Source organism: Agelaius phoeniceus, chromosome 3, assembly GCF_051311805.1.
Source record: "Agelaius phoeniceus isolate bAgePho1 chromosome 3, bAgePho1.hap1, whole genome shotgun sequence".
Taxonomy (NCBI): domain Eukaryota; kingdom Metazoa; phylum Chordata; class Aves; order Passeriformes; family Icteridae; genus Agelaius; species Agelaius phoeniceus.
The window spans coordinates 6235850-6263479 of NC_135267.1; the positions used below are offsets into that span (position 1 = coordinate 6235850).

The following is a 27630-nucleotide window of genomic DNA, read 5'->3' on the forward strand; positions in this document are numbered from 1 at the left end:
TATTAGTTTGTCTTATTTTGATAACCCCTTTAATTAATGTCCTGCACAGGAAACTTTATAACCGTTTTAAAGCAGACTCATAAAACAAGGACTTTTCCTGTTGCTGGGGTGGCATAAGTGACAGTTACACGTAACTTTGGGATATCAGTGGGCAATTCCTGCCCATGAAGGAGCTGCTTTCAATTCTTTCCTTCTTAAAAGGAACATCAGAAATGTTACAATTATGTATGTAAAGGTTACAAGTCAAACAGTTCCAAACCGTAGTAAGCAAACCCGGAGCTGTGTGAGGTTACACACATTAAAGTGACTGATCCAGTTTGTGAACAAATAACAGCTGTGATTTAATTTTAAAAACCCAAGAGCCTCTACAATCAAAAAATCTGTAAAGGACCAAGAAAGTTTTATCCTTGCTTCTGTTTAAATCCTCATTTTTCCTACTTGACTCTCCCATTGTTATAGTCATTTTCTCTGGAAGGGCAAGTGAAGGTGAGTTTTCCCTTCTTCTTTTGTTTTAAACTGCAATAAAAGAATAACAGCTGCAGGAATAAGGCTAGGAAGAGAAGAAATTACATCATGATCCAGAAAATATACAGCCCTTTGAAAACATAAAACTCACACTGCTTATGATAAGTAACTGTATTTTGTATCAGTAAACTTATGCTTGTCTCTGTACTTTCACCATTCCTTTTCCTAGGAAAAAGTGACAAATGACTACCCAATCTTTACTAAACTCACTATAAAAAAGCAATTTGTTCCACAGGATGAATTTACCTCAGATCTAGTCAAGACTCAGGCACATGGCTGAATCTCTGCATCCCACTCTAAGTTTTCTGCCTATGAATTACTGCTGCATTTTAATACAATCTGCATATGCCAGTATAGATTATTCACCTGCTGACCTGTGCTTTGTGTTTTGGTTGATACCAAAGGACTGATTCTGAATTAAATGTTGTGTGCGTAAGAGAAAATTTATTTCAAATAGTTAAAAAACAACAAAAAAATTATCCATGTGTACACTCAAACTGTTGATTTATACATATGTATAACTCAGGACCCAAATCATGTTCCTACACAGGAAGCAAAAGTGGAATATTAATAGCTTTAGGTATCAGCACAAGTTGTATGAAATTAAATACTATAGGAAGATAAAAGTAAATGACAAAAGAAATTCCAAAAAATATCATGTACAATATGATTTTGGGCAATTGAAGTTCCTTTAAGTTGACACTACTGAATTCTAAGAAAAACAGCCAAGTTGGTCTGACTTCTATCATTTGACATCAATTGGAGAGAACAGAGTCCATCTTCCAGCAGACACACATTGGCTGACAGGGAGCAAACCACAATTCTATTAACATGAATTCTACCATTCATGACCGTCTCCATAAGGACTTATCACACATTACAAAGAATTACAGCAGATAAAACATTTAAAGGATGCAGTCCAAGGCTGTTGTGATGTGCTGTGGGCATGCCTCTGAGCAGCCACTCTTCCATGGACAGACAAGGTTACTTACCAGTATTTTATGATGTGCGTATGTGTAATTTACCTATTCCTTTGTTGAACTCTGTCCTACTGCTAAAATATCTTCCATTTTGTAAAAACAAATCTAATCTCTTCCTAAAAGCTATTTGATATCGCTGAAACAAAATGTAAAGGACTGAACTTTAAATCTAGTGCTACACTGAATAACCAAAGTCTGTGAAAACAGGTGCCTGCACTACCCCTGTCATAGTGTGCCTAGAGAATAAACTGCTGGTATTTCATTCTGATAACAAAAACCCAGCTAATACATTGTCAGCATAGGGAAAGTAATACTATTTCACTTTTAATATTAGTCTAATAATATTACATTTTCTTATGAATCAGCACAGAATGATAAAAATTTTGGAGAGAGCTGGTGAAGGTGAAGAGGGACTTTTTCTCTTTCATAAATATTATATAAAACAATTTCCAATTTTTTTAATATCTGTGTATGTGCAAGATTTAGGCTATTTTGATGGCAAACCTCTCAATGATAGTTTAATGATGAGCAAAAATTCCTATTCCATTACTCTTAGTTATAGCTTTTTTTTTCTTTTTTTTTTTTTACACAAAATGCTGAATAATATACATTTGTCCTAAAGAAGGATCTTCAAGTTTCCTTTCTAAGGGTCTGAATAGATATGAATAAGTTATTATAAAAGATGATGCTTCAAAAACTTCTTAGTGCACATGGAGATTGTACCAGATATGATGGAAGACTGAAACAGAAGAGGTCTTATTCCACTTCAAATGGTCAATAATTGAAAGGCTTGTCCCCTTCTGATTAACACCTTTTGCATTCCCTGTTGAACTGTTTTTGCAGGCACAATTTTCCTTGTATTACTTGTGCCTAACCATAAAGAAAATACAGCTTTGATTGGAACCTTTAGTTTTAGCCCACATAAAGAAGTACAATTTTAGGGTAACATGAAGGCATCTATAAATTCCTTAAACATTTGCCCATAAATGAACATTTAGATCTGTTACCAAATACTATCAGTCAAAAGTGAACTTGATTTCAAATTAAAACTTAAATTCATTGTGCTTATCAAATACATTGTGCTTGACCAAAAAATGTACAAAACTTTCTAGTGTAGGGGCTTTATGATTTTCTGTTGCTTGATATACAAAAAACAAAAGGTTTAATAACTACAATACAAGCATAAAAAATTCAAACTCATGACACAAATATGATGGAATTTATCTCTCACCTTTCATGCCTATCTCCTAGATATTCAAACCTAAGCCAGCTGTCAAAGGATTAATTTCTTAGTCAGCTGAGAATACAAATTCCTAGATACAAACCCATTCAACTCAGAAAGTAATTTTAGGATGAAATGAATCTTCCTCTGGAGATGCTCATTTCCTCCTATACATTGCTATATACTTTTAGTAGAATTTTCCTTTATGCAAAGCAGTGTGCATGTTATGCAAAATACACGCAAAAATGGATCATAAAATGTGATGAAGACTCTTAAAAATCTGCTTTCCAGGAATTTGCCTTGTTAGTGCACTCATCTGCTACAGCAGCCGGACTTCATGAAGTGCACAGTGGTTTGAAGTAGTGACTGTATAAATCTGCCCAAACCAGACCTTGATTTAATAGAGTTCAGATCAACTCTGAAAATAGGAAGCTGGAACTATAAAGCTGCAAGATATCAAAAGTTAACCAATCAAAGGTAATCATGCTGGAAACTTATTTTTTAATGCAGAGGCTCAAACCTGGACTTAATCAACAAGAACAAGCTCTTCTTACAAATGCTTACTATGAAAGATGTGTGCAACATGCCAGCTTTATTGCAGGTATAAAAGTAATTTCTACAGTTTCACTTTATACCTGTACTATAGATGGGAAAATGGACATGAATTAAACAAGAAATCATTAAATTACATAGTGAGAACTGCGTAGTCCATTAACATGAGCATTATGACAAAATCCAGGTGGTAAGCAATAAATTTACTTCTGCAGTCAGCTTCATTTATAAAAATAGCATTTTTCTAGTACTGGGTAAATACCATCAAAAACACCTACAAGTAAAGTGAAAATTTCACGTAACTGCACAGAAGCTCAATAAGGATGTGCAATTGAGGATGACAAATGTGCAAAATTCCCTATCAGAAGCCCCAGGCATGTAAAACGCTACTGATTTAAGAGTTCCGGCATGTGAATGTCAGAGGTCAAAGCAATGAGCTATTAAAGATACTTTCACTTCCTCAGGAATAAAGTGCTGTCTTGGGCTGGGAGGGGAAAGGTTAGAAAAGCTGTTTATCTGCCGCTCCATTCCCATTCTTCCTTCTGTCAGGAAATCCTACAAGCTCCTGCACCCCACGCAGGGTTAACCCTGGGTCACATCCAGCCCCCGAGTAAGTTCCCGGCTTTGATTAAAGTGCAAAGACCACATGGCCACAGGTTGCACTTTCTCAGCTGCAGGGTTTGGTAAAGCTCAGCTCAGCTCAGTGGGACAGAACAGCCCAGACTCCAGCATGTTACTGCTGAGAGAGGAGCGAAGCCACAGCCATCGGTTTGCATAAATTACAGGGGGCATTAACAAAGAGAAAATGTTACTTTGTCAGAGCTAAAGCTGGAATAAGAACTACAAATACATGCCCAGGACAGAGTGTTTAACCAGTGGGAAACCTAAAGAGAGGGGAGAGACATTGTCCCCTCCGAGGAGCCACGGGGCATGTTCAGGACAGCCCAAGAGGAGTGTAATAAGGAAAGAATCCACAAAGATGCCAGGAGACTGTGAAGACAGGGATACACTGTTGGGCTGTAGAAGTATGAGCAGAAAGAAACTGCCTGGAGCTGGAAGGGATGCCAAGGCATTTGCTGAGATGCAGGAAACTACTGAACAGCTGCTGGATTAGGTGCAAAGCTGAAGGAAAACACCTGTTGCAGGCACACAGTGGGCAAGGGGAAATCTGATTTTAGTACATTTCTATTAAAAACATAAATGTCTTATATGCATGAATATGTCAAAATATATATAAAATGTATTTTTATACACACATAAATATTTATAATGTGTGCTGTATCTCGTTCTGAATTTCATCATTTTACAGAAGCGTTTAGCTCTAGTTAAATGTAGTACCGGAACCTACCTTGAAACTTAAAAAGCCTTGTCATTGCTGAAAGGGTTCATTACAAAGAAGAGGTGTAGGAACTTGCAGCTCAAAGCTCTCAACTTGCATCTCAAATCCATGGTCTCACCAGATGTAAATATTAGTTATAATATGTATTGGTATAATCTATATACGTTAGTTCCATATAATGTCCATTCCCACACGTGCTGGTAATTTCATTCTGATCAGAGAATCATTAAGGTTGGAAAAGACCTTTGAGATTATCAAGTCAAACCATTCATCTAGCACTGCCACGACCACTAAACCCTGTCCCTCAGTGCCACATCTACATGTCTTTTAAGGGCTATGATAAGAAAATCACTCTTTTTATGAAGCTACAAGTGGCATGTCAGATTATACATTTCTATAAAAAGGTATGGTCATTTGTCAGATGGCAAATTCATGCAATGGTGTAAAATGCCATGATTTACCTCTTAAGAGTAGATTTATTTACTAAAATATAGAGCAGTTCAAATTTAGAGTTGTTTCTGACAGATGTGATTCAAAACAACCTCATTTGTATAACACTTTCATTGGCTTTCAATATATTAAAATATTCCATATTTTGGCAAGTTTTTTGACAGAAATCAAAACATCTCATGGAAGGAATATTAAGACATAAATCCTAAGCAAATAATGCATTAACAAAAATAATAGAACATAATTTTAACAAAACTAAAAAAGACAGCAAGGCAGTCTTTAGAAGAATAGTCAGTTCTTCTAACAATATAAAGTTTTTTTAACAAAAAATCCATCAGCTTTCTTCCCAGGGTCAGGTGGCGTTGCATGTCTGGTTCTATAGATCACTGAGACCAGAGCATCACCCTCAGTTTCTGTGTTTTATTTGTTCCTAAACTCTGGACAAGCTCTTATTAGCCATTAGATCACAAAAACATCATGTGGATTGAAGGATTTTTAGAGTGCAGGCTATTTTGCCAGTTATGTTCTTACCAAATTTATCAGCTGAGTGTGAACAATGTCTTCCACCAGAATTGCAGTTTCATGCAGAGGCCTGCGAGCATCTCCCAGGGAAAACCTGAAACAAAGAGGTTTATTGCAAGGTTATGGAAATTAGTTAAAGAGAAAAGAAGTATTGGTCTCCTGAAAGATAAAAAGAAGAAAATATAAATAATAACAATAAGGTTAATACACCCGTATGTATGGAAATGGATCATTCAGCCTGGTGCAAGGATTATAAACCAAAGTCGTGGGATTAGTGGAACAAAAGAGCTGCAGGATGTACACTAAAGCATGTATGGAGACAAACTGAAAGACTGAGGAAACAGGAAAAAAACAGTTTGTAGGAACATTTTTGTACACCCCTCATCAATAAACAACACTGGAAAATCTGCAACAATGGATGACAAGATTTTTGCCTCAGTCTCCACTCCACTGACAATCTCTCTTCACACATTTTTCTCGATGATCTTTAATGTCCTTTCCAACACAACAAATTCTATAATTCTATAATTCTGTGAGAAAAGAGCGAGCAAAACTGCAGCACGTGCACTACTAACTCTGATTTTGAAGCTCCCTTTACTTACAAAATTACCAAATAACAATTTGAAAAGGTAAAATGCCAACAGCTTTTTATCCCAAATCTAAATGCTGGTGCTAAGATGTGGAAGAAACAAATGAAGGGTAAACATTTTATACATAATAATGTATGTGAGACTCCTAAAGGCGGCACTGCAACATGAAATGGCAGGAGATCATAAAGAGATTATATATCACAAACAAAAGGCAAGGTGAGGCCAGCAAGGAACATAAAATGAGGAATAGTGACAATGGACTTTGCAAGGCAATTTTTTCTTCTTCCTACTTTTCTTATACTTCTGCTATTTCTTGCTCTCCAAGAAACACCAGTCTTACATCATTCTAGAGAAAGATAACTCCTATGCTGTTTAGTATTTCCTCAGAACATTTCTAAGAATAAAACACTTTCTCTCCTCTTAAAGTTGAGTTTTTAAAATACAAAAACTTGCACAGTAAAATATACTCATTGTAAATTAAATAGCACAGGCCAACAATAACACTATATATTCTGATAAAAAGAGTGAAATTTTATTTACAAGCAAGACTCAAATCTTTATAGGTAACTGAATATATAAATTAATTCTTCACAAAAGTATTAGTCTACCTTGCAATATAGTAAAACACTATTTTATCTATAAACAACTAAAGAACCCTCTAATAGGGTTCTTTTCCTTTATCTAATAATGAAATTATTTCCAGTGTTCTGCAAGCAGCATTCCAAATTCTAATAAATAAATAAATCTCAGCCTGAAATGTGTAAGAGCACAACAAGAGCTACTCAGGCAAAATCTGAGCATAATCCAACAGTGTACAGCACCTGTCATAGCATGAGGAAATTACACTCTGTATTTGTCCCTTATCATTTGTCTCTCTTGTTGGGACTATCAGCATCCTAGAGACACAGTAGTGTTTTATAATATGTTGTACATTTCTAAAATGAGCACAACTCAAATAATTTTTTCTCCATTATGCAGGGCTGCACATGCACATGGATTAGAATGTCAGGCACCTCCTAGGACTGTAAGGACAGCACTGCAATCCATCCAGAGACTATTAAATATCTTATAAACTGCAAATACATGGACATGATATAGGAAATGCATACAAAGAGAAATATTTATTACCATAGTAGATTGGAAGATTTAACAGTATTGAAACCATCCCAGATTCCAAAAAAGTGCTCACACAGGATAAAGCTCAAATTTTTCTTTTTTTTTTCTTTTTTTTTAACAGTAAGGTTTGTAAGTAAATGAAAATGACAATTAACAGTTGGTTTTAATCCCACAGGGCATACAAAACCAAAGAGAAGAGTTATCACAAATATAATATACTGTTCATTCTTAACTGCTGGACTATTTTTTAAAGATAATTATTGTTTCTTTTTAAGGCTTCAAATACAAAATAAATCAACTATGCAAGACAGTAGTAAACACCTGGTGTCCAACAATATCAGCCTAGACATACATTTCTCACATTCACAGTTTTACTCAGCACCCCAAATATACAAATTAAAGGGCTTTGGGTTTCTTTTCCAAAGACAACGAAGTGCAAGAACCAAAATCTGTTTCTGAGGCAGGATGCTGCCTCTACATTGAGCTGCCCTCCTCATCTGCATTCAGAAATCTCTCTCACAAGTATTTCACAGTTCCCCAAATAGCAGGAGGGGCAGGGGGATTGCAATCATGATGCAGGCACATCGATCCAAAAGGAGGCAAACATCAAATCTCAGGATAAGGGCCAATGGCTTCAAACTGAAAGAGGATAGATTTAGAAAGGTACCAAGAGGAAATTCTTCCCTGTGAGGGTGGAGAGGCCCTGGCACAGGTTGCCCTGAGAAGCTGTGGCTGCCCCATCCCTGGAAGTGTCCAAGGCCAGCTTGGACAGATCTTGGACAACCTGGGACAGTGGAAGATTTCCCTGCCCATGGCAGGGGCTTGGATCTTTATGGTCCTTTCCAACCCAAACCATCCTGTGATTCTATGATAGACAGAGTTGATGCTGAGACATGAAGAAAGGTTAATGTCAACTGTACTTCTTGATTTAATAAAAAATCAAGTTCCAGATGCACCTACTTTCTTCCTCTGTCACTTCCATCCTTTCTACCTTCCAAAGCTATTTCTATCTCAGTTTGCCTTCACTGTTTTCCCACGTAACTTCTGCCAGCTTCTTTCCCACACAGAGAAAACAAGATACTGGCATGGTGGTTTCAGCAAAAAGTAAAAACCATCACACCCACCCACAGCCGCTTCCTTTTCCTTTGCAATGGATCCAGGATTTTCAGACACTAAAATAAAAGTAAAGCTTCTTTATTCGTTAATTGTATTTGTACAGCATTTGATATGGTTCTTGATTCTAACATGCTTTTAGGATAACATTCTTTAAGATACCAAACACAGCCTTTTTTTTATGTCTTTCTGCTACCAGAGGTAATAATATTTAGAAATGCACAAGTAGCTTATTACTTTAACTCTTTCATTTTTTTCCCTTCACTTTTGCATTGTACCTCTCCACAGCAGAATAAACACTATACTGCAAGTCAGATGGCTCAGATTTTCCCAAGTGGCAGAATACAAAGTAGTTTAAGAACTAAAAGAAAACACTTTAAAAAAACAGACCCCCAAATTTGGTGCCCTTGCTTCTGGGAAGTGAAGCTGAACTTGATGCTTTAATATAAGTTATGAATTTCATTTCACATGTGCTTTGCTTTTATGGTTCATGAGAGTCTTTTAAAGAACCTTCCATTCACTAGACATATTAATAAGTCTTCCTATGAAACACATAAAAATTCTGTTGAAAATAAAAAAAGAGCTGTTTCTCCACAGGTAAATACTGAAGAGAAAATATATCAAAATACAACGTTAGCAGGGCATCAAAGCAGCAAAGTATTATGGAAGACAGTCCTGGTAATAGAAGCATCAACCCATTAGACATGTCCTACAATAACAAAGCCTTCTTAGAAGATCCTATTTCAAAGGTTTGTCTGTTTTAAGGAAACATTTTTACAAGGGGGGGATCAACTTACTCAGATTTTCACAGGAGGATTAAAATAGTAGCATGGAGAAAGAAAAGACTGCTGCAGCGCTTTTATTGTTTACTTTTAGCTTCTATTTCTAATTTATTTAAGTTCCTGTAATGATGTTTCCAGGCTCTTCAAAAGGGTAAATCTCCAAGCCACTAAGTGCCTACATGAAGTATCATGGTACTATGTGTAAACACACGCTCATACTTGGCACATGCTAAGGTCCCACTGCTGCTCGTGGTGCAGGGACTGACATTTATAAGAACTTCAAAATAGGCAGCTACAGAAATAGATAAAGTACTTTTTGCTGCATTTTCAGGGGTTTAAGTGCCTGAGAAAGGTATTGGGGCAGGCAAGGCACAGGCTTGGTTCAAAGCCCCTGATGCAGAGCTCTCCAGGTGGCCAGACCACCAGGAGAGTAGACTGTGGAGACAGAGAGCTGCTGCAACCTCTCGTCCTCCACAGCCCCGAAAAGCTGTCCTGGCCAGAAAGGAACTATAACCAGGGTGGCTGGGAGTGCACTGAGCTAGAATAAACAATTTCCCTCACTGGGGTTTCTACTGAGTTCACACCATAACAAGGCTGCTCCAACGCATTCAGAATTTACCACCTCAAATAAATGTGATGAATCCAGCCTAGGGAAAGAAAGTATAAAAGCAGCCAGGTAGTCTGGTGGGAAATATGTGCTGCTTTTTTTTTCCTCTTCTAGAAATCTCTAACTCTCCTTTTCTGTTCCTACATAAAGGATGAGCATGTGCCCAGGTGGGCAAGAAGGCCAATAGCACCTGGCCTCTGTCAGCAGCAGTGTGGGCAGTAGGACCAGAGCAGTGATTGTCCCTGTGCTGGGCACTGGTGAGGCCACACCTCAAGGGCTGTGTCCAGTTCTGGGCCCTCACAACAAGAAAGACATTGAACATGTCCAGAGAAGGACAAAGGAGCTGGGGCAAGGTCTGGAGCACAGGTCTGAAGAGAAGCAGCTGAGGGAGCTGGGAAAGGGGCTCAGCCTGGAGAAAAGGAGGCTCAGGAGGGACCTTCTCATCCTCTACAATGCCCTGACAGGAGGATGCAGCCAGGAGGGAGTCAGTCTGTTCTCCCAGATAACAAGGGACAGGATGTGAGGAAATGGCCTCAACCTGTGTCAGGGGAGGTTTAGAAAGGCTATTAGAATAATTTTCTTCACAGAAAGGTTGATCAGGCACTGGAACAGGCTGCTCAGAGCAGTGATGGAGTCACCAATCCTGGAGAGACATAAAAGATTTGTAGAAGCGGTTCTGAGGGACATGGCTTAGTGACTGACCTGGCAGTGCTGGGTTAATTTTTGGACTCAATGATGCTAGAGGGTGTTTTCCAAGCTGAATAAATCCATGATTCCATGATCCAAACTGCCATAGGGCAACCAAATACTTCTGTCCTCAACACAGAGGTATTTACCTGCTCCTGCCTACAACCAGACTGGGCCTGTGGATCACAGGGATCCATGTGCCTGCCATGCCACAGTGACCTGAGAGGGTGCACACTGTGTATGTGGGAGCGTAGCCCATGACCTGGATGAGAGGTTTGGGATCCACATAACAATCTGGACATAAATCTGGGCTGCATATTGGAGAGACCAAAGGGTTTGTAAGTTGGCTACTGGAGGGACCAGGAGGTCCACAGCAGCTACTGGGGAGGCTGTGGGGTTTGCTTGTGAGACCCACTTGCTTTGTGTGTCTCTGCAGGTGAGGAATGATTTCTCCAGCACAATGACTGAGCTTGAGACTACTGGATTTAGCAATGACCAGGGTGTGAGTGCTCACCATGTACAGAACCAGCTGATTCACTGTTATCAAAACTAAAACCAGGCAAGGATCCCATAAAATCACATAGGACAAAGCAGCTACCAGATACATTTGGACTGTGTAATATGTGGGCTCACATCTCCTCAGTACTGTAAGAACACACAGCAAATTTCTCTTCTGTCAGCTGTTTGGCGGGAATGCACTTGGAATATGCAGCATATTAATTCTCACAGATGTTTCCATATTATAAGGAAGTGTTCCTGAAATATATGAAATATTGGAAATCTGACAGCCAGTTCATGACAAAGAAAATCAGTTTTACAGTACTGGGCACAAAAAACGTCCAGAAAACTTCCAGCAATTTGAACACCTGAAGGATAAGAACTGCAAATGACTGTAAAACAGGAAAAAGAAGCTTTGGAAAATCAGTAATACAGTATCTTGAAGGATGCCAACTGTGAAGACAAAAATAAAAATGTGGAGATCAGGTCCCTTAGATGACAGACAATTAGGAGATTCCTCTGATGAGCATGAGAATGAGCCTGTCATTGCAACAGACAACCCAGAGAAAATAGCATAAGGATAGTACCTTTTTCAAAGTCTCAAAATCTAAAGATAACTCCTGCCTCTGCTTTTTTTTGCCACGGCTGCTGCTGAACCAATTAGGCAGAAGTAAAGACTGAAAGGAAAGAGATGACTGGAGCCAAACCAGAGAATTGATCAGACATGCACAGGAGGACACACTGTACAGAGAGTGGAAGAGGAAAGAACAAAATCCAGGAGGAAGAAACTTCCCTGAGTAAAAGGATGATTTCAATAGGGGAAAAAAAGATAAATAATGAAGTCTCAAAATAATTTCCATTTTATGTTAAGATACGTTACATCAGAGAGAGGTGAGGTTGTTTGTGCACTTCATTCCCCCCTAACACTGTCTGTAAACTTACTGAGACATCAATTTAAAAAGTAAATAATCTTGCTTACTGTATTGTCTAAGCTAAAGAATAAAGGGAACAATCTAAAGCACTGAGTTATGCTAACTAACCAGCAATGTCTACAGCACTACCTGAAAAGGCACCGGAGTTTATATCACTATTTATATGTTTGTCTGCTTATCAGGTAACTTCCACCAAAGCCCTTTTAGAAAGAAAAGGTAATAATTCCATCAGAGTTCATGGCTAATATATTCATCTGCTTGGATTAATGAAATCAAGTATGCAGAGGTTTCACACAACATGCTGAGCATGGTTCTTTACCAGGATTTAGTGTATGATATGTAGAGTCAAACATCTCACTACCCTGATGATGTGAACAGCAGTAACTCCCCAGTTTCCTACTTCTACAAAGACTGGAGATTCTAGAGGAAGTTGCAAAAACTAATTACCACCTATTTATGCAGCAAGTGGAAACATCTTACTGCCTTATTTAAATGCTATAATATTAATTCAAAGAATTTGATTATTAAATGATCGAATCATTGCTACAAGAAACTCAGCTAAAGGAAAACACTTTTCCTCAAATGTGTATGGCAATGAAAAAGGTAAGTACAGGAAGAAGCTGAAATGTCAAATGCAAAATGGGGCTTTTTCATTCTAAAATTAAGCTGTGGTGATGGCTGCAAATATTGGAAAAGCATAAACAACAAGAAAAGAAACATTACATAATACCATTTAATTATTCAAAAGTACATAGTGACACGTAAAGGGATAAAATTTAGAACAGGAACATTTAGAACAAATTAGAAGAAAAACATCTGAAAACAAGAATTAAAACCCTCTGAAACCATCACAGAAGGAAGAAAATCTTCACTGCAGGAGACACAAAAAACTAAGCTTAGCCAAGAACTGGGGAGGGGTCTTGTGATGCTAAACAAGTACACAAAAGAAAATCTTGATTATGTAAATAAAAATAATTTAAAAAGAGATATAACCCCATTCTATTATGGTACATCAATTGCAACTCTGTGTTTGGAGTCTGAAAAAAACTTCATTGATGCTTATAATAATTAAAATTCTGAAACCAATGAAAGACTACATGATGAATAATCATTTTGAGCTTATTGAAAACTTTATAATGTTCTCTTAATGGTTCCCTGCAGATAGTTCTTGATTACCAGGATGGAAAGCACCATCCAAACGAATCATTGATCTCCTGAGTTGAGACCTAAACCAGGCAAGACCTTTGTTAGAGCAACTTTGTTTACCTGAAAATGGAAGTAGTTTGTTGACACCCTGAGTTTTTAAATGGTGAGGTCTGCCAGGCAGCAGGATTAACAATGCCTAACATCCTGCCAAATGAAAAGTCCAATTCTTCTCACAAAAAGACAAACCCTGCCCTCAGTGACGCCACCATAAATCAAGAATAACACAAAATCCTCAGGGATAAATTTCAGAGATGCTGAAGTCTCCCAGCTCCATGGGAGGTCATTCTGTTTTGACTCAACAAAGTGTTTTAAGCATGAACCTCCTGAATCATATTCTTAGGCTGATTTTGAATGCTTAAATAACTTGCAGAAACAAAATAACATCCTACATTTTCCTTTTAGAAAGGGCAACTTTTGTTAACGTTCCCTTACATACACTATAAAGTAGGCAGTAAGAGACATCTATCCAATTTTTTCCTTAATAAACTCATCTTCATGACTGCAAAATCACACTCTTGCAGGCCAGAAGAGGGGGAAAAAGGGGGAAAAAGAAGATACCACTTCATCACTTCTACTCCATTAATTACAGACCAGATGAGGTTGGATGTGTGGAGACACCCCGTTCAATTCCCCTGCTCAAATAATTTCCTCAGGGCTGCATCCACTCAAATTTTGACCTTCTGCAGTGATGGATACTCCACAACCTCTCTGCACAAGGTTCCCACATGCTTGGCCACTTCCACAGTAAAAAAATGTTTTCTTTATGTTTAACTGGAATCTCCCATATTTCAATCTGTGCTCAGTGGCTCCTGTCCAGTCACTGGCCACCACTGAAGGAAGCCTGGCTTTGTCTGCTATGCTCCCTCCCATCAGGTGTTTATAGACATTGGTAAGATTTCCCTGATCCTTCTCTACTCCAGGAAGAACTGACCCAGCTCTCTCAAGCCTCTCTTGTATGAGATGCTCCAGTCCCTTAAGCATATGAGTGGCCCCTCACTGGACTTGTTCCAGTATTTCCATGTCTCTCTGTACTGGGAAGTCCAGCAGTGGCCCCAGAGATCCAGATGGGTCTGTCCAGTGCAGAAAGGAAGAATCACATCCCTCACCTGCCTCAGGCAGCCCAGGGTGCTGTGCAAGAGCACACTGCTGCCACCAGCCCACTCTCACTGCTGCCTCTAGCCTGTTCAGGTGCTTGTGGAGAGAAATCTTCCCCTTTATAGCACTTCATGAGGCTCCTGTTGGCACATTTCTCCAGCCTGGTGAGAATGACAGCACCACGACAGGGTCCATCAGCCACTCCTAGTTTTGCATCCCCATCAAACTGCTGTGGGTGCACTCATATCCCATCACCCAGATCAATAATGAAGATATCACACAGTGCTGAGCCCAGCTGCACTCGTGTCCCATCACCCAGGTCAGTAATGAAGACATTACACAGTGCTGAGGCCAGGATCAACCCCTGGGATCATCAGAAGCAACAGCCCTTCAGAGGGACTTGACACTGCAGTACCAACCCTATGAACACAGCCCTCTGCCCACCCCTTCATCTATTCCATCAGCTTGCACAAGATGTTGTTACAGAGGAGAAGGACAAAAGCCTTGCTCAAGTAAAGGCAAACAGCACTCCCTGCTCACCCCTCATGCACTGAACTGTTATTTCATCATAGAAGGCTGTTGGGTTGGTCACAGATGATTTTCCCTTCATAAATCTGACAACTCTAAATCACTTTTGAATCCTTAACAGGCTCAGAAATTATTTCTAGGATGACCTGCCCAGGGGTCAATGTGAGGATGACTGGTCTGTCATTTCTCAGATCCTCCTTCTTGTTCATTTTGGGGACAGAAATGGAATTTTCTTCTTTCCACACCTCAGGAATGAACTTCCCCCAGTTGCCATGACTTCTCTTCACAAGCAATTTCATACATAAAATCAAAGCAGAATCCTGTATATTATGTCTTTGGAAGAGCAAATATGTAAATTAAAGTCTGATTTCAATCACAAAGTGCAGAAAGATTATCTGTGCTTAAACTTTTATGACTACTGTTAAGACATGAAAAATGATTTTGTGTATATAAAAACACAACTTAGAAGATGCATTTGAGTAAAAGGTTTTTTAAGTACTTTTTCTTTCCCTGTGGTCAATATGCAAAATGTTGCCAATTTTGATGCAAGATGCTATAGAGTTCTACTTTCAACAGACTATTTATAGGTAACTATGCTTCAGAGTGAATATGGATAAATTCCATCCAAGCCTAATTTTCTAAGTTTTGCTAAAAGCTCTGCAAAATAATCTTTCTACATATGGTCTTCACTGAACTCACTTGGTTACTCTTTGTAAACTGTGGGATGTACAATATCCACTGGCTGAGGAGCAGTGTGATTTTGTAAAATAAGTAAATGCTTGAATTTGGACAATCACATCATGCTGGCTTTAGAAGTCCTGTTATTAATGAAAAACAATAGACTTCACCCTCTGGAATTTTTTTCTGTTATATTATAGTAAATACTTTCTAACTGCTGAAAATGTGCAGATTTGTCCCAATGCAAAACTGTGGCAAGAGCACTTTTCAGTGTCATTGTTTACTCATCAAAATATATCAAACTCTAACAGTTAAGTGTCTTAAATTAATTTTACAAGTCCTTATGACTGGCCAAGGAAAAATATATAATTTATTCCAGTTGTATAACATAGTATGTTCCATTTGCTCACTCACAAAGGGTTTCAGATTTTCAGGAAACAAATGAGACAACTGTCTTTCTCAACCATGCAGACTGGACTATGATCAGTCACTTCTGCTCTAGGAAAAAGTTCATCTCAACAAAATACCCAAACAAAACTGGAATTTAACAAAGCCAAGGGAGATGAATTCTCAGCCTGCTCTCAAGAGGACAGGGCATATAAGTGATGAGGAGAACAGGAAGTCAAAACACAATTTCACTGTATATATATATATTATAAGTGTTAACCAAATGTGGAAACCCCTTGCTATTTTAAATCTAGATTAAAACCACAAGACAATTTAAACTAATCCACAAGATACAAAACATAAATGAGGATGAATGCTTTATGCTAATTTTTAGAGAAACAATATTCTTCTTTTTTATATTGCCCAAAACATCACGGCCATTTTTCATTGTTTTAAAAATTCATGTCATGATTTTATGAATGAAAATGTGTGGGTGTTGAATGATGATAATTATATCCAATTCTCAAAAACACACTTCCTTATCAGATGGTAACATGTTTTATAACATCAGTCTTCATATTTTACTACCCTTCCTGAAGTCAGTGCCTGGAGAAGGGAAGCAACTTGTCCACTGTGGTCGGTGTCAGAAAAAGCAAGTTTTCCCCCTAGGCCTCCCATTGCCAGGGGGGTAACAAGTGCTCTACTGACAAATCAAGCTTTGCAAATTAGAGTTATTTTAATAGTAAATTAGCAAATTAAATTTAATTTTAATAGTAAAACAAAATGCTATGAAAAGTCCATCCATGTATTTAGGGAGCCTATATTTTCATTATTCACTTTTGCAGTACTTGTGTGAGAGAACTGTTGCAGTACTCACTGTAATAATGAGGAGAAATAGAAAAAGGTGTCAAAAAACATAACCTATCTCAAAAATATGAAAATTTTTGAGACCAGAAGAGGCTTAAAAATATCAGCATTTCTCACGAACACTGTTAAAACCCAACTATGGTATTAATAGTCACAGTATTCTACACTTACGTTTTAAAAATCTGTTATGTAAATAACAAAACCACTTTAAAATACTTAATACAACTTCTGGATCAAGAGTATTCAGAGATCCTAGCTTGGAAATCTGTGCTCTAAATTAGAGATAACAAGTTTGGGGCAGAGCCTTCTACAGCTATGAAGCACCACAACCCCTCAGTTATCAAAAATCAGACCCACTGTGAGCTGTTACAGGGGCTACTCTGTGTTACAATTGAATCTGTGACTCAAAACCAGAAACTATTTCCCCACTAGGCACAGGTAAAATGCATCCAATAAGAAGAAAAGAGATACAATAATTTAAATATAGAATAATTCTTTCAAATAGTTGTGTTTTATTTAGGTTTAACTTCAGGAATTTAGATTTAACTTCAGGAAGTACTGAACAAACCAATAATCTTACTTTTCTGAGAGTAAAATTCTACCATAAGATAAATCAATTTTACTGGATAGGACAATGCTTTAAAAATGTATTTTATTTCAGAAATCGAACTATGCAACCTTCTCCCTAGAGTAAGAAACTGGAAGTTCTCTGATAAAATCTTTTCTGGAAAGTCAGGGCAATTTCATATCAATGGTGTGTTCTTTTTCCTGCTTTCAAATGGATTACTTAGATGTTTTAAAATGTTATAACCCACAATAATCTGTTCCAGGCACCAACGAAAAGGAAGAAAAAAATTACAGAAGTCAAGATGTCGCCTGGAAGCACTTTATGGCAAACATTATAAAGATAACACAGAGCAGAGAAGCTCTGGCTCAATCCATTATAAATACCCCATTCTTCTTAAAATCACAAAAATGTATTTATAGTAAAGAACTCTTACAGGCTTTTTCCTCCAAAGACTTCATTTAAGCACAATTTGGCAGAATTTTTGGAACGAGAAAAGAAGAGATTTATAAAATATTGATGTTTTACAGTCACCCGAGTCTCGATCTACTTGCTACAAAAACAAATGCAAGGACTCTAGAAGATGACCACATCCATGTCTACTAATTACACTTTAGTTTTTTATTTTGTCCAAAACTAGCTGTCTAGCAGCTAGATTGAGAAGACACTAAATCATCACTTAGACAACTAATGTCTCACTAAAAACACAAGTTATTGTTCTCATTTTTTTAATGGCACAATATATTTTTAAAATAAATGCATGTGATATTAACCAAAAAAAACCCAAACAAACAAAAAAAAACCAAAAAAAAAAAAACCGAAAGAAAAACCACCACCCACAAAAAACCCCAAACAAAAAAAATCAAAATACAAACCCAAATGGGCATACTGACAAAAGATGTACACACAAGGTATAGATGAACCTTTTTTTCCCCTATGTCCAAAGGACAGCGCAGATGTTTGTCCTCTCTGCTTTCACCCCAGGTTCCCCCCATGGGTTCAAGAAAGGGACAAACACAGACACAATAGGCTGCACTGACTGCCCTATTTTGCACTAAAATTATTAAATAATCACTTTGAGTGCAGGGATGAACAAAAGAACATAAGAAACAACTTTCTTGAGCTTCTCAAAATAAATAGTTTTCTTTTTTTCTATGAAAATGGCTCAGTGGAAAGCAGGAAGGGGAAGATGACAATATGACAATATATGGGCTTTAGAAATATTTTTTGGATAAGCAAATTAGGACTGAAGCAAGCGCACTTCACAATCTTCACTAAAAAATTTCATGCTCAAATATATGAAAAGCATTTTGTTTATAAAGTAAAGAAGCAAACCTGAAAGTACCAAATATTAACTGCTTAAGAATAATATATTTTAATACATTTCATTTAATACCTTATTTAATAATAATACAATTTAATAATAATAAAATAACACTAAAAAGAAGGATGTGAAGTTATAGTCCCAGTTTGACATGAGTCAAGAATAAAAGACAAGAAAGGGGAATAATCATGGCTCAAAGGAATGTCCCAGGGAAGAAATTCACAGGTAATTATTTCACTTTATTGATAGTAGTTTAAAAGGGGTCAATGTAAAGCACAAGTTGGTGTATATTTAAGTTTGCCTTTTGAAAAACAGTATTTTCTGAGCTTTCTCAACTAGAAAGACAAACATGATGTGTGCTCATTCACATGAAAAAAGCGCGACTTGGTGTTTATTGACAAGCAGTTAGACTTAAATAACAGAAAATCTGGAGAAAATTTACTATAACATTACAGGTGGATTGAATTAATATTAATACACAAATTATTAAGTTAAGAATTCCAGGCTGCTGAAAAAAGGCAAAATCAGCAATCAAATATAGGCATTTAAAAAGTTTGGGCTTTTTGTTTGGATTTTTTTGCTTTGTTTTTTAATATACAGTTCACCCAGCAATATGCCCAGTACACGAGTTAAAGTAAATCATTACCACAGATATTGTATTTTGCTTTCTTATCTGTATCTGCAAAACACAAAGTGAAATGATAACAGGTAAAATTCTAAATCCCTTATTTATAAAAAACAGACAAACCAGGCTAAAAAAGTTTTTTAAAAAACCCATACCACAGTCCAAAAGTCTTTCAGAGTAACACTTTAATTACTTATTGCATGTTTCTGTGACTGCAGAAGACAAAATTTCTGAAAATATTAAATACAGCATCCTAAACAAACCCACAAATGCTCAGTATCAAGCAACTTTTAAAAAGAACCAAACTTCCAAAACAAGAATTAATCTCTATGGAGTCACAAAAGTGAGATGTTGACATCCTCAAGGAAATATGTTCAGCATCCCATCTCCCCCTTCCTCTTCTTCCTTAGGAGCCAAGGAAGCAGTGACTGGATTTAGGGGAAGAACAAATTCTCCAAGAGAACCTGTGGTTTCACTGAATCAGACACTACAGAGGCAACAGAAAATACAATCTTTGGTATCAGAACAATCTGTTACAGGGGAGCAATTAATGTCTCCATCCTGCAGTTACTGAGCACCCCTCATTTCCCTCCTTTCACTTTCAGAGAGCAAAGAGCACGAGCTGCATTCCAGGGTATCCCAGGTGCCACAGAGGAGGCAGCCACAGAGCACTGAGCTATTCCCTGGTATTTTTCCTCTTTAAAACACCCTGACTGTGCTTCTATATCAAGGCACAGTCGCTGCTTCTCAGAGCTGCAGCTTGGCATTGCTCAGGAGCCCAGCGACGGTGCTCGTGGTCGGGATCTGTGTGGTCTGGGGAAGCTCTGCTTCCTCGGAAATGTGGCATCAAACAGAGTTTATTTAGAGCCCGAGTCTCTCGGGCGCACTATGTAAGTTTATTGTTTATCCCTTGCTGGGGAAGTCTTCTGAGGTCAAGGTAAGAAGCAGGAGGTAATATTTGATATGAATGTTCCAGCACACGTTATGTGGTCCATGGCTGCAGCAGCCCCACGAGCACTCTGCTGGTGGTCTGTGGAGATCTGGCCAGTGGAAGGTGCTGGCTTTCCCTGTTTCCAGCTGCTATATCATATTTGATGTATTTTTAGCCTAACTTAATATTTTCCTAATATTCCTTTTCCATGTAAGCAATTAGTGTGGTTACCAGGGATGGCAGCAGAAGTGGTATTTGGCTGCCAGGGGGAGAAGAGGTGGTCCTTCAGCTGGGCATGGGAGGAGAAGCACAAAGTCCTTCTTAGGTGGGGGAAACCCACCCAAGAGGTCTCAACACCTCCATTTCTCCATCTACTTAAGTGAACAATTTAATTGTTCTTTTTTCAGAAAATTCTGCTGACACATTAATTAATATCACTGAGGAGAAAAGAACAAACCAACAAGTTGCACTTTTTAGCCTTACAAAAGAAACAAACAAGGTATAAATGGGTTTTAAAAATATGTGGCATTTCTGACCTTGAGTTTTGCAATTCATACATTTCTTTAAAATTTCAGCACCTGGAGGTAAAGTACAGATTTCTGCAGTTAATTCACCAATCTAAAAAGCAGAAAAATGTCTTCCAAAATAGATTTGGCCATGACCTAGCAGAATTGTGCTATTTTAATGTTCATTTCAGAAAAAAAAAAAAGGAAAAGTTTCTAGTATTTAAATATATTACCCTGTTAGCCTCCACTGCCTTAATTCATATTTACTTACTTTCATCTTGCCTTTGACTAATCAAAAGAGACTCATCAAATCAGTTGGAGACAATTTAAATAATACTATATTAAATGGTGAACATCTGATGAACAAAGAAAAGTCTCTTTGTACACTTTTAAAATTTTCATTCTTATTTAAGTATCCATGAAACTACACTGACTTCAATTTGCTCATGAAGGTCCAGCTGAGAGCAGTCAGTCCCTAACCATGCAAGCACAGTTTACATTTTCTTTAAGGAAAAAAAAAAAAATCAAATGTTGAGAAGTTACAAATTAAAGTTATTCAGCTTCTGAGTTCTGCTAACAATGATGCTTATAAATGAATGACTTATTTAGGAAAATAGTTGCTAGAGACAGGGATTTTATGTATTAAAAGGTGTCCTTGCCTCCCTTTGAAATGCAGCAGAGTTCAGGCTCCTTGCATCTCTCACCTCCCCCAAGGAAAATGGGTATTTTTTACAATTCTCAAGAGCTTTTGCCTGATGCCTGCAAAACACCAAATCCCTTATTGGCTTTAGATGTCTGTAAGATTTCAGCAGAGCAGTCTCTCTGAATCTCTTTCCAAGACTTTGCAACTGAGCACCTTCCTAAACCTCAGCTTAAGAAGGATTTACAGAGACTAAATTTGCTCATCAATGGCTGACAGAATAAAACACAAAATTGCATGAAACTGAATGGAAAATCACTTCCATGTATGAGGGTTTTCCTCCCTTCTCTTCCCCAGAAGCTTAATCATCATCTAGTGGTTGGTGTTCTTCCATCACTTTGACAGGGAGCAGACCATAATGCTTAAGAATTAAGCAACAAAAATAATAAGGTGGGGTGCTTTTTCTTTCTTTTCAAAATAACCCCACTGACTTGTATATGTATATCCTGACTGGCAGGAACTTTTTCTGGCATCTGTCCAGACAGTTAAAGGAAAGTAAGGAGTATAAATATGATTTTAGAAGTACATGAAGAATTCTTTCTCTTTTTTTCCCTCTCCTTTCCCATAAAGGCATTATCTACAAAGGTAGGTATGGAATAACACCAGTCTCAGCCCATTAAGATAGAAGGAAATGCAAACTGCATGGAAAGCTGTTTTCAGGGACATACTGTGCGACCATGAGCCTGCTTTGTATGTTCAGGAAATTCTCATGAGTTTTCTTAATGAAAAAAAAAATTACTAAAAAAAGATTTGCTGTAAATATCTCACAAGCCATGACAAAGTACCTTATAAAATATAACTATTCATAAACAGTCTAGCCCTCTGGAACTAAAAAACACTGACACTTTCTATTAAAAGGTGCTTAGTCACGGTTCACTAAATATTTACAACGAATCATTTATTCTCTAATTTCATTGACTTTACTGTCGTTAGCAAAAGTCAAGAAAACTTCCTGCATGAGTGTGAATGGCTTGTGTATGTAAACCACAGCCCCCAAAATCTTTTTTATGGAAGCAGAAAGATCTCCACATAACACAAGTAGGTCCTCCTCTTCTGTAGAAAACTATCTGCTTAAACTTCCATTGGATGCAAGTATTCAAATGAATTGGAACCAGAAGGCACAAGAGTAAATGAACATCATATCTTACAGGATAAAAGGAAAAATAAAAAGACACAGTTCCTCAAGTTCTCCAGCTTCTGATTTCTATCAGCAAGTTTTCCAGCCAAATCCTGGCATCCTTTCTCTTTTTCTCTAAGCCCAGCCAAGGAAATAGAAGCTCAAGAAAGGAGGGTGAAGGAAAAGTGCATTATGCAGCATTACAGAGCTCATGTTATCACAAAGCAGTGTCAAGATTTGAGCTACTGGTATTGCAGACACTTCACCAAATGACAGCAGGAGGTTTTCTGCTCCTGTTTGGGTGGGGATGGAATGGGAGACTTAGGGTTTGTTTTCTAGGAGTCTGACTGAGCTGCTGATCAAGCAAGGGAAGCTCAAAAGGCTTTGTAGGGAAATGGGGTGCTTATAAAAACACACAGATATCTGCCAAACATTGCAAGGTTTAACACTATCAGAAACAGACAACCTCCCACACCCTGCACTGACAAAACCATGATTCTTTTATGGGCTTCTCAAAGACAGAAGACTGTAAAATGCCATGGTTTATCTTTACAATGGAGGCTTACACTGAAACTGCCTAATAGAGTTATGTGAACACCTACACCTGAATGGAGCCTCCTTATCAAGGAGTTAGTTCTCTTAACCCTGAAGTCTCTCCATGGTTTGATGTCATAAATTTGTATGGTAATACCAAGTTTGCTGGTCTCCTCCTGCTGACACCATTTAAAACCATGAAATCATTTAGGGTGGAAAGATTGAGTCCAACCATTAACCCAACACTGCCAAGCCCACCACTAAACCGTGTCCCCAAGTGCCACATCTACATATCTTTTAAACACCCCAGGGATGGTGATTCAATCACTGGCCTGGGCAGCCTGTTGCAATGTTCAACAACCATTTCTGTAAAGAATTTTTTCCCTAAGATCCAATCTAAACCTCCCCGAACACAAGTTGAGGTCATTTCTTCTTGTTCTATTACTCACATGGGAGAAGAGATAACTCCCACCTGACTCCAACCTCCTTTCACAGGGAGTTGCAGAGAGAAAGAAGTTCTTTAAGCCTCCTTTTCTCCAGGCTGAGCCTTTTTCCCAGCTCCCTCAGGTGCTCTTCATCAGACCTGTGCTCCAGAGCCTTCCCCAGCTCCAATGCCTTCCCTGGACACACCCTCAATGTCTGTCTTGTCACAAGGAGCCCAGAACTGAATCCTGGATTCCTGCAGTGCCCAGCACAGGGGGCAGTCACTGCCCTGGTCCTGTTCCCACACCATGGCTGATACAGGCCAGGTACCTTTGGCCTCCTTGGCCACCTGGGTCATGCTCAGCTGCTGTCACCAGCACCCTCAGGTCTTTTTCCACTGGGCACTTTCCAGCCACTCTTCCCCCACTCTGCAGCACTGTGGGGGGGGGCTGTTGTGACCCAAGTGCAGGACGTGACATTTGGCTTTGTTGAACTTCACATAATTTGCCTCAGCCTGTAGATCCAGCTGGTCTAGATCCCTCTGTAGACTCTTCCTACCCTCCAGCAGATCAACAGTCCCATACAGCTTCAGCTGTCTGCAAACTTGTTGGCTGTACACTTGATCTCCTTGCCCAGATTATTGATAATATTGAAACTGTTCATCTGAGACCAAATAAAAACCCCTGCACCATGACTTTGAGGCCTTCATACTTATTCTTCCTCTTTTTATGGTAACACAGATAAGACAGAGAGACCAGCAAAAATCAGGAACACTTCTAGCTAACAGCCTGGTAAAGGCAGAAGTTTCACATGAAATACATCAACCCATACTCACAGATAGCATTTTTTGAGCTCTACTTCGTAAAGACTTAGACATATTTGACCACACAAAGATTAAGCAGATGAAGAGGCCACCACTGCTTCTCTGTTAAACTATTCCATTGACTATGGAATGGAATAGTTTAACAGAGAAGTTTAAACTCACTGTTAAAAATATGCTTTGGTTTTAATATTAATTTACCTTGCTTCAGTTTCCAATCAATATCTATGCTACTTGTAGGAGACTGTGTGACTCATCAAGAGGTTCAGTCAATGCAGCCATTGGAATCCTGATAGCAACTCAGTTAACCAATATGGGTAGGGTCAATACCAGAGTTAAATGACCAGATCTTTAAGCTGCACAAACTCCAAAAGGATCTTAGACCTTTACAGTATGAGACCTTCACAATATGACACTGTTTTTGAACCCTTTTTCTGTGAGATTACAGACCTGAACTTTCCATGTTAATGGTGGCCAAGCACCTTCTGACATTCTATTCTATAAAACACAGTGAGAGAATAAAAAGAAATTATGTATGACTTGGAATCATTCCAGCCACTGTTTTCACAATACCCCTCTATTCCCAAAAGCCAGACAGGAGTATTTAGATTAAAACACAGACAGTTCACACGAGTCCACCCATCAAATGATCAAGATCTCCTACTGCCCCTACCATTACTTTTGATTCAAAATGAATCTCATGTAATTAGACTGTTACTCATACTTTAAGCTACTACACTCAAGAAAAACTAACAGCATTTAGTCTTTACTGTCCTTACATATTATTTTAATTCTGAATTTCTTTGTATGATAAAACAAGCAGGGGCACTTTGCTTGGGAAAACACCATATAGGAAATATGGTTATATGACTTCAGATGGCTTTTCACCAACTAAAAAACCACAAGAGAACTGCTGGTGAGATTGATTAATGTGCAAGCACAATTAATATATAATCACATCCCTGTATTTCTATCACATTCTTATATTCCAATTAATGGAACAGCCACACAGGTAAGACAGAAAACCCAAAGGAAAGATTGGCATGGATTATCATGTTGAATGTGGGGAACCCTGACATTTCAGTTCAAGAACAGAATGTTTTGAATCCCCAATTAAAGCTCTCATATATAAGGGTTTGGTTTTTTTAAAATCACTACAGATTATGTTTTTACAAACAATTAAGCTTATTATACTATTTTTAGCTGGTATAGCGAAAGTTCTAACATTTTTTCTCTACTTCCTATTTCTTCCAATTTCTTCTTCTTTCAGCTGCCATATATTTTAAGTTCTCTTTGCTAAATTGTGTCAGCTATTCTTAACATTGAGGGTACCCCTTTAAGCCAGTCACTTCAGATACTACAGATCCTTCTCTCAGTGCTTGCAATCTAAGTTGGAGAAGTTTCTACAACTCAAAAAATAGACTCATTTTGAAAATACACCAAAAATATGACCTCCACTGCAACTTCAATCCATGCATGTATAAATCCAGTGATATTAAATATGTATTAACATGTTGTAGTCATACTTGAGTGTTAGATGTTTGTACACAACTTGGAAAAACTGGAATAGCAGCATTAATCTAGATTCAAAAATGCAAAATCACAGAAATCATCATTAAACATTGTCAAAAATATACTTTACTAAAATGAATACGGGGAGGAGAAAAAAACTGTCTCAATTATTGAAGTTTTGCAATTACTGTTGTGGCTTCTCATGTTTATCAGGAACGAGGTAGGCATGAGCTCCAAATATCACACAGACCTTTACAACAGGCAAAAGCAAATCAGGTTAGATGAGGATACAAAGGGGACTGTTTTAGCTCCTCTCTTGACTTGGTTTTCATCCAGCTGGTACACTCCAAAGGCCTTTAATCTCTTAACTACCTGTCTCATTAGCATCTCTACAGAGATCCAGGGTGTTTAGAATATCTGGGAGGCTTTCATGTGCTATGAGTTGAAAAGCTCAATATGAGAAACCAACAAGCCCTAACAAAGTAAACCTTGGCACAAAATACTGTATCATTTTGAGTTTATAACATGAGCACCTTGTTCCCATGCCTGGCACTGGTTGTAAAAGAACCATCCCAACTTGCTGACCAAAGCCATAAAGAACAGATATTCAATGCAGAGTGTAAATGCCTATAATCACTTCACCAGAGGAAACACACTGACAACCCACAGGCCTGAGCTCTGCTGGAGTTCCAGGGAGGAGCGGGGACTGTTATAAAGCTTCACAGCAAATATGATTCAGGGGAGATGTTAAAAGTTCTTGAGAAACTTTTTTTAAAGCCCTCAGTGAAGAACACAATAAGTTCATATGCCCTGAAGACCATTTGTGTGTGGTTGGTCTTTACTGAGCACAAGAAGCTTCCCCTGCCCCTTTCAGCTTTCTGAAGACTCCTAAGATTATTCAAAATTTTGTTTTGCTTTAAAATACAACCTTTGCATAGGGACATGTGGTGTCACACATGTTCATTTGCAGAATGCTCATTGCTAAAATAAATGAGCTGTAACATGATTTTTAGGCAATGGTATCACTGGGGGTGAGACAACGGAGTCTGTGCTGCCCTCTCAGGAAATGCAGGAGAAAATTTGTAGTTTGGGAAAGGAAGTGGGAAATGCCACTGGAAAGATCTCTGTGTGCCAGCCAGAGCTACAGGCTGCAATCCTGTCACCAAAATACCCCCTTGCACCACTGGGACTCAGACACCATTCTCAGAAGAAAATCAATCAGGCAGCAGGGCTCACACTGCCTGCAAGGATTAAACTTTTCAAAACCAGCTTTCAGGCAAAGAAAACTCTTTATTTTTTTTCTTTTCCTTTCAACCTTCTCCCTTTTCACCTGAAACAATGTTCAGAAATGTTCAGAAATTTAATTGTTTTCATAAGCACCTACTCTACAAATCCAATTACATGTCATATGGTGAAAAAAAAACCAAACATGAAAATGCCACCACAAATGCTCAAAACCTTTTTATGATCATTAAGAGGTTTACACCCTGACTAGGACAAAGAACAGTTTTTTCCTTACTACATTTAAATTCTTCCACTCTAAAGCACTTTAGTAAAGAGTAATTACTGAGGAATAATCAAAATAAAACTGCCTTCAAATATCAAACTGCTGAAATGGCAAGTGACTAGATATCTACTACAAGTTTTGCCCTATTATCTTATATTCTGGAAAAAGTCACTAAAATTTTAGGAAAAGCCTTTTGAAGATGTTACAGAAGCATAGAAGCATATTCCTTTTGTAATAGTTACTACGGATTAATAGTTAATAAGAGACTCTTGAGAGAGAACTACCTTAAATGTGAAAGAAAAGAAAAAGCACAAAAAACCAAGAGGTTCCTACTCATAAGACTAAACCTGATGAAAGACCTTTAGAAATGCCTCAAAGCCAAGACTCTAC

The 27630-nt window shown here is 38.0% G+C and overlaps 1 protein-coding gene across 2 annotated transcripts in view; it reads right to left on the reverse strand.

Annotated features, from left to right (window-relative positions):
* The window catches only part of SUPT3H (SPT3 homolog, SAGA and STAGA complex component), a 254781-nt gene that overhangs the window by 122347 nt on the left and 104804 nt on the right, over positions 1–27630 (reverse strand). For both annotated transcript variants that reach the window (XM_077176505.1, XM_077176506.1), the window contains exon 3: positions 5600–5684. In XM_077176505.1, coding sequence (XP_077032620.1) covers positions 5600–5684 — 85 coding nt within the window. The remainder of the gene's footprint in view (positions 1–5599; positions 5685–27630) is intronic.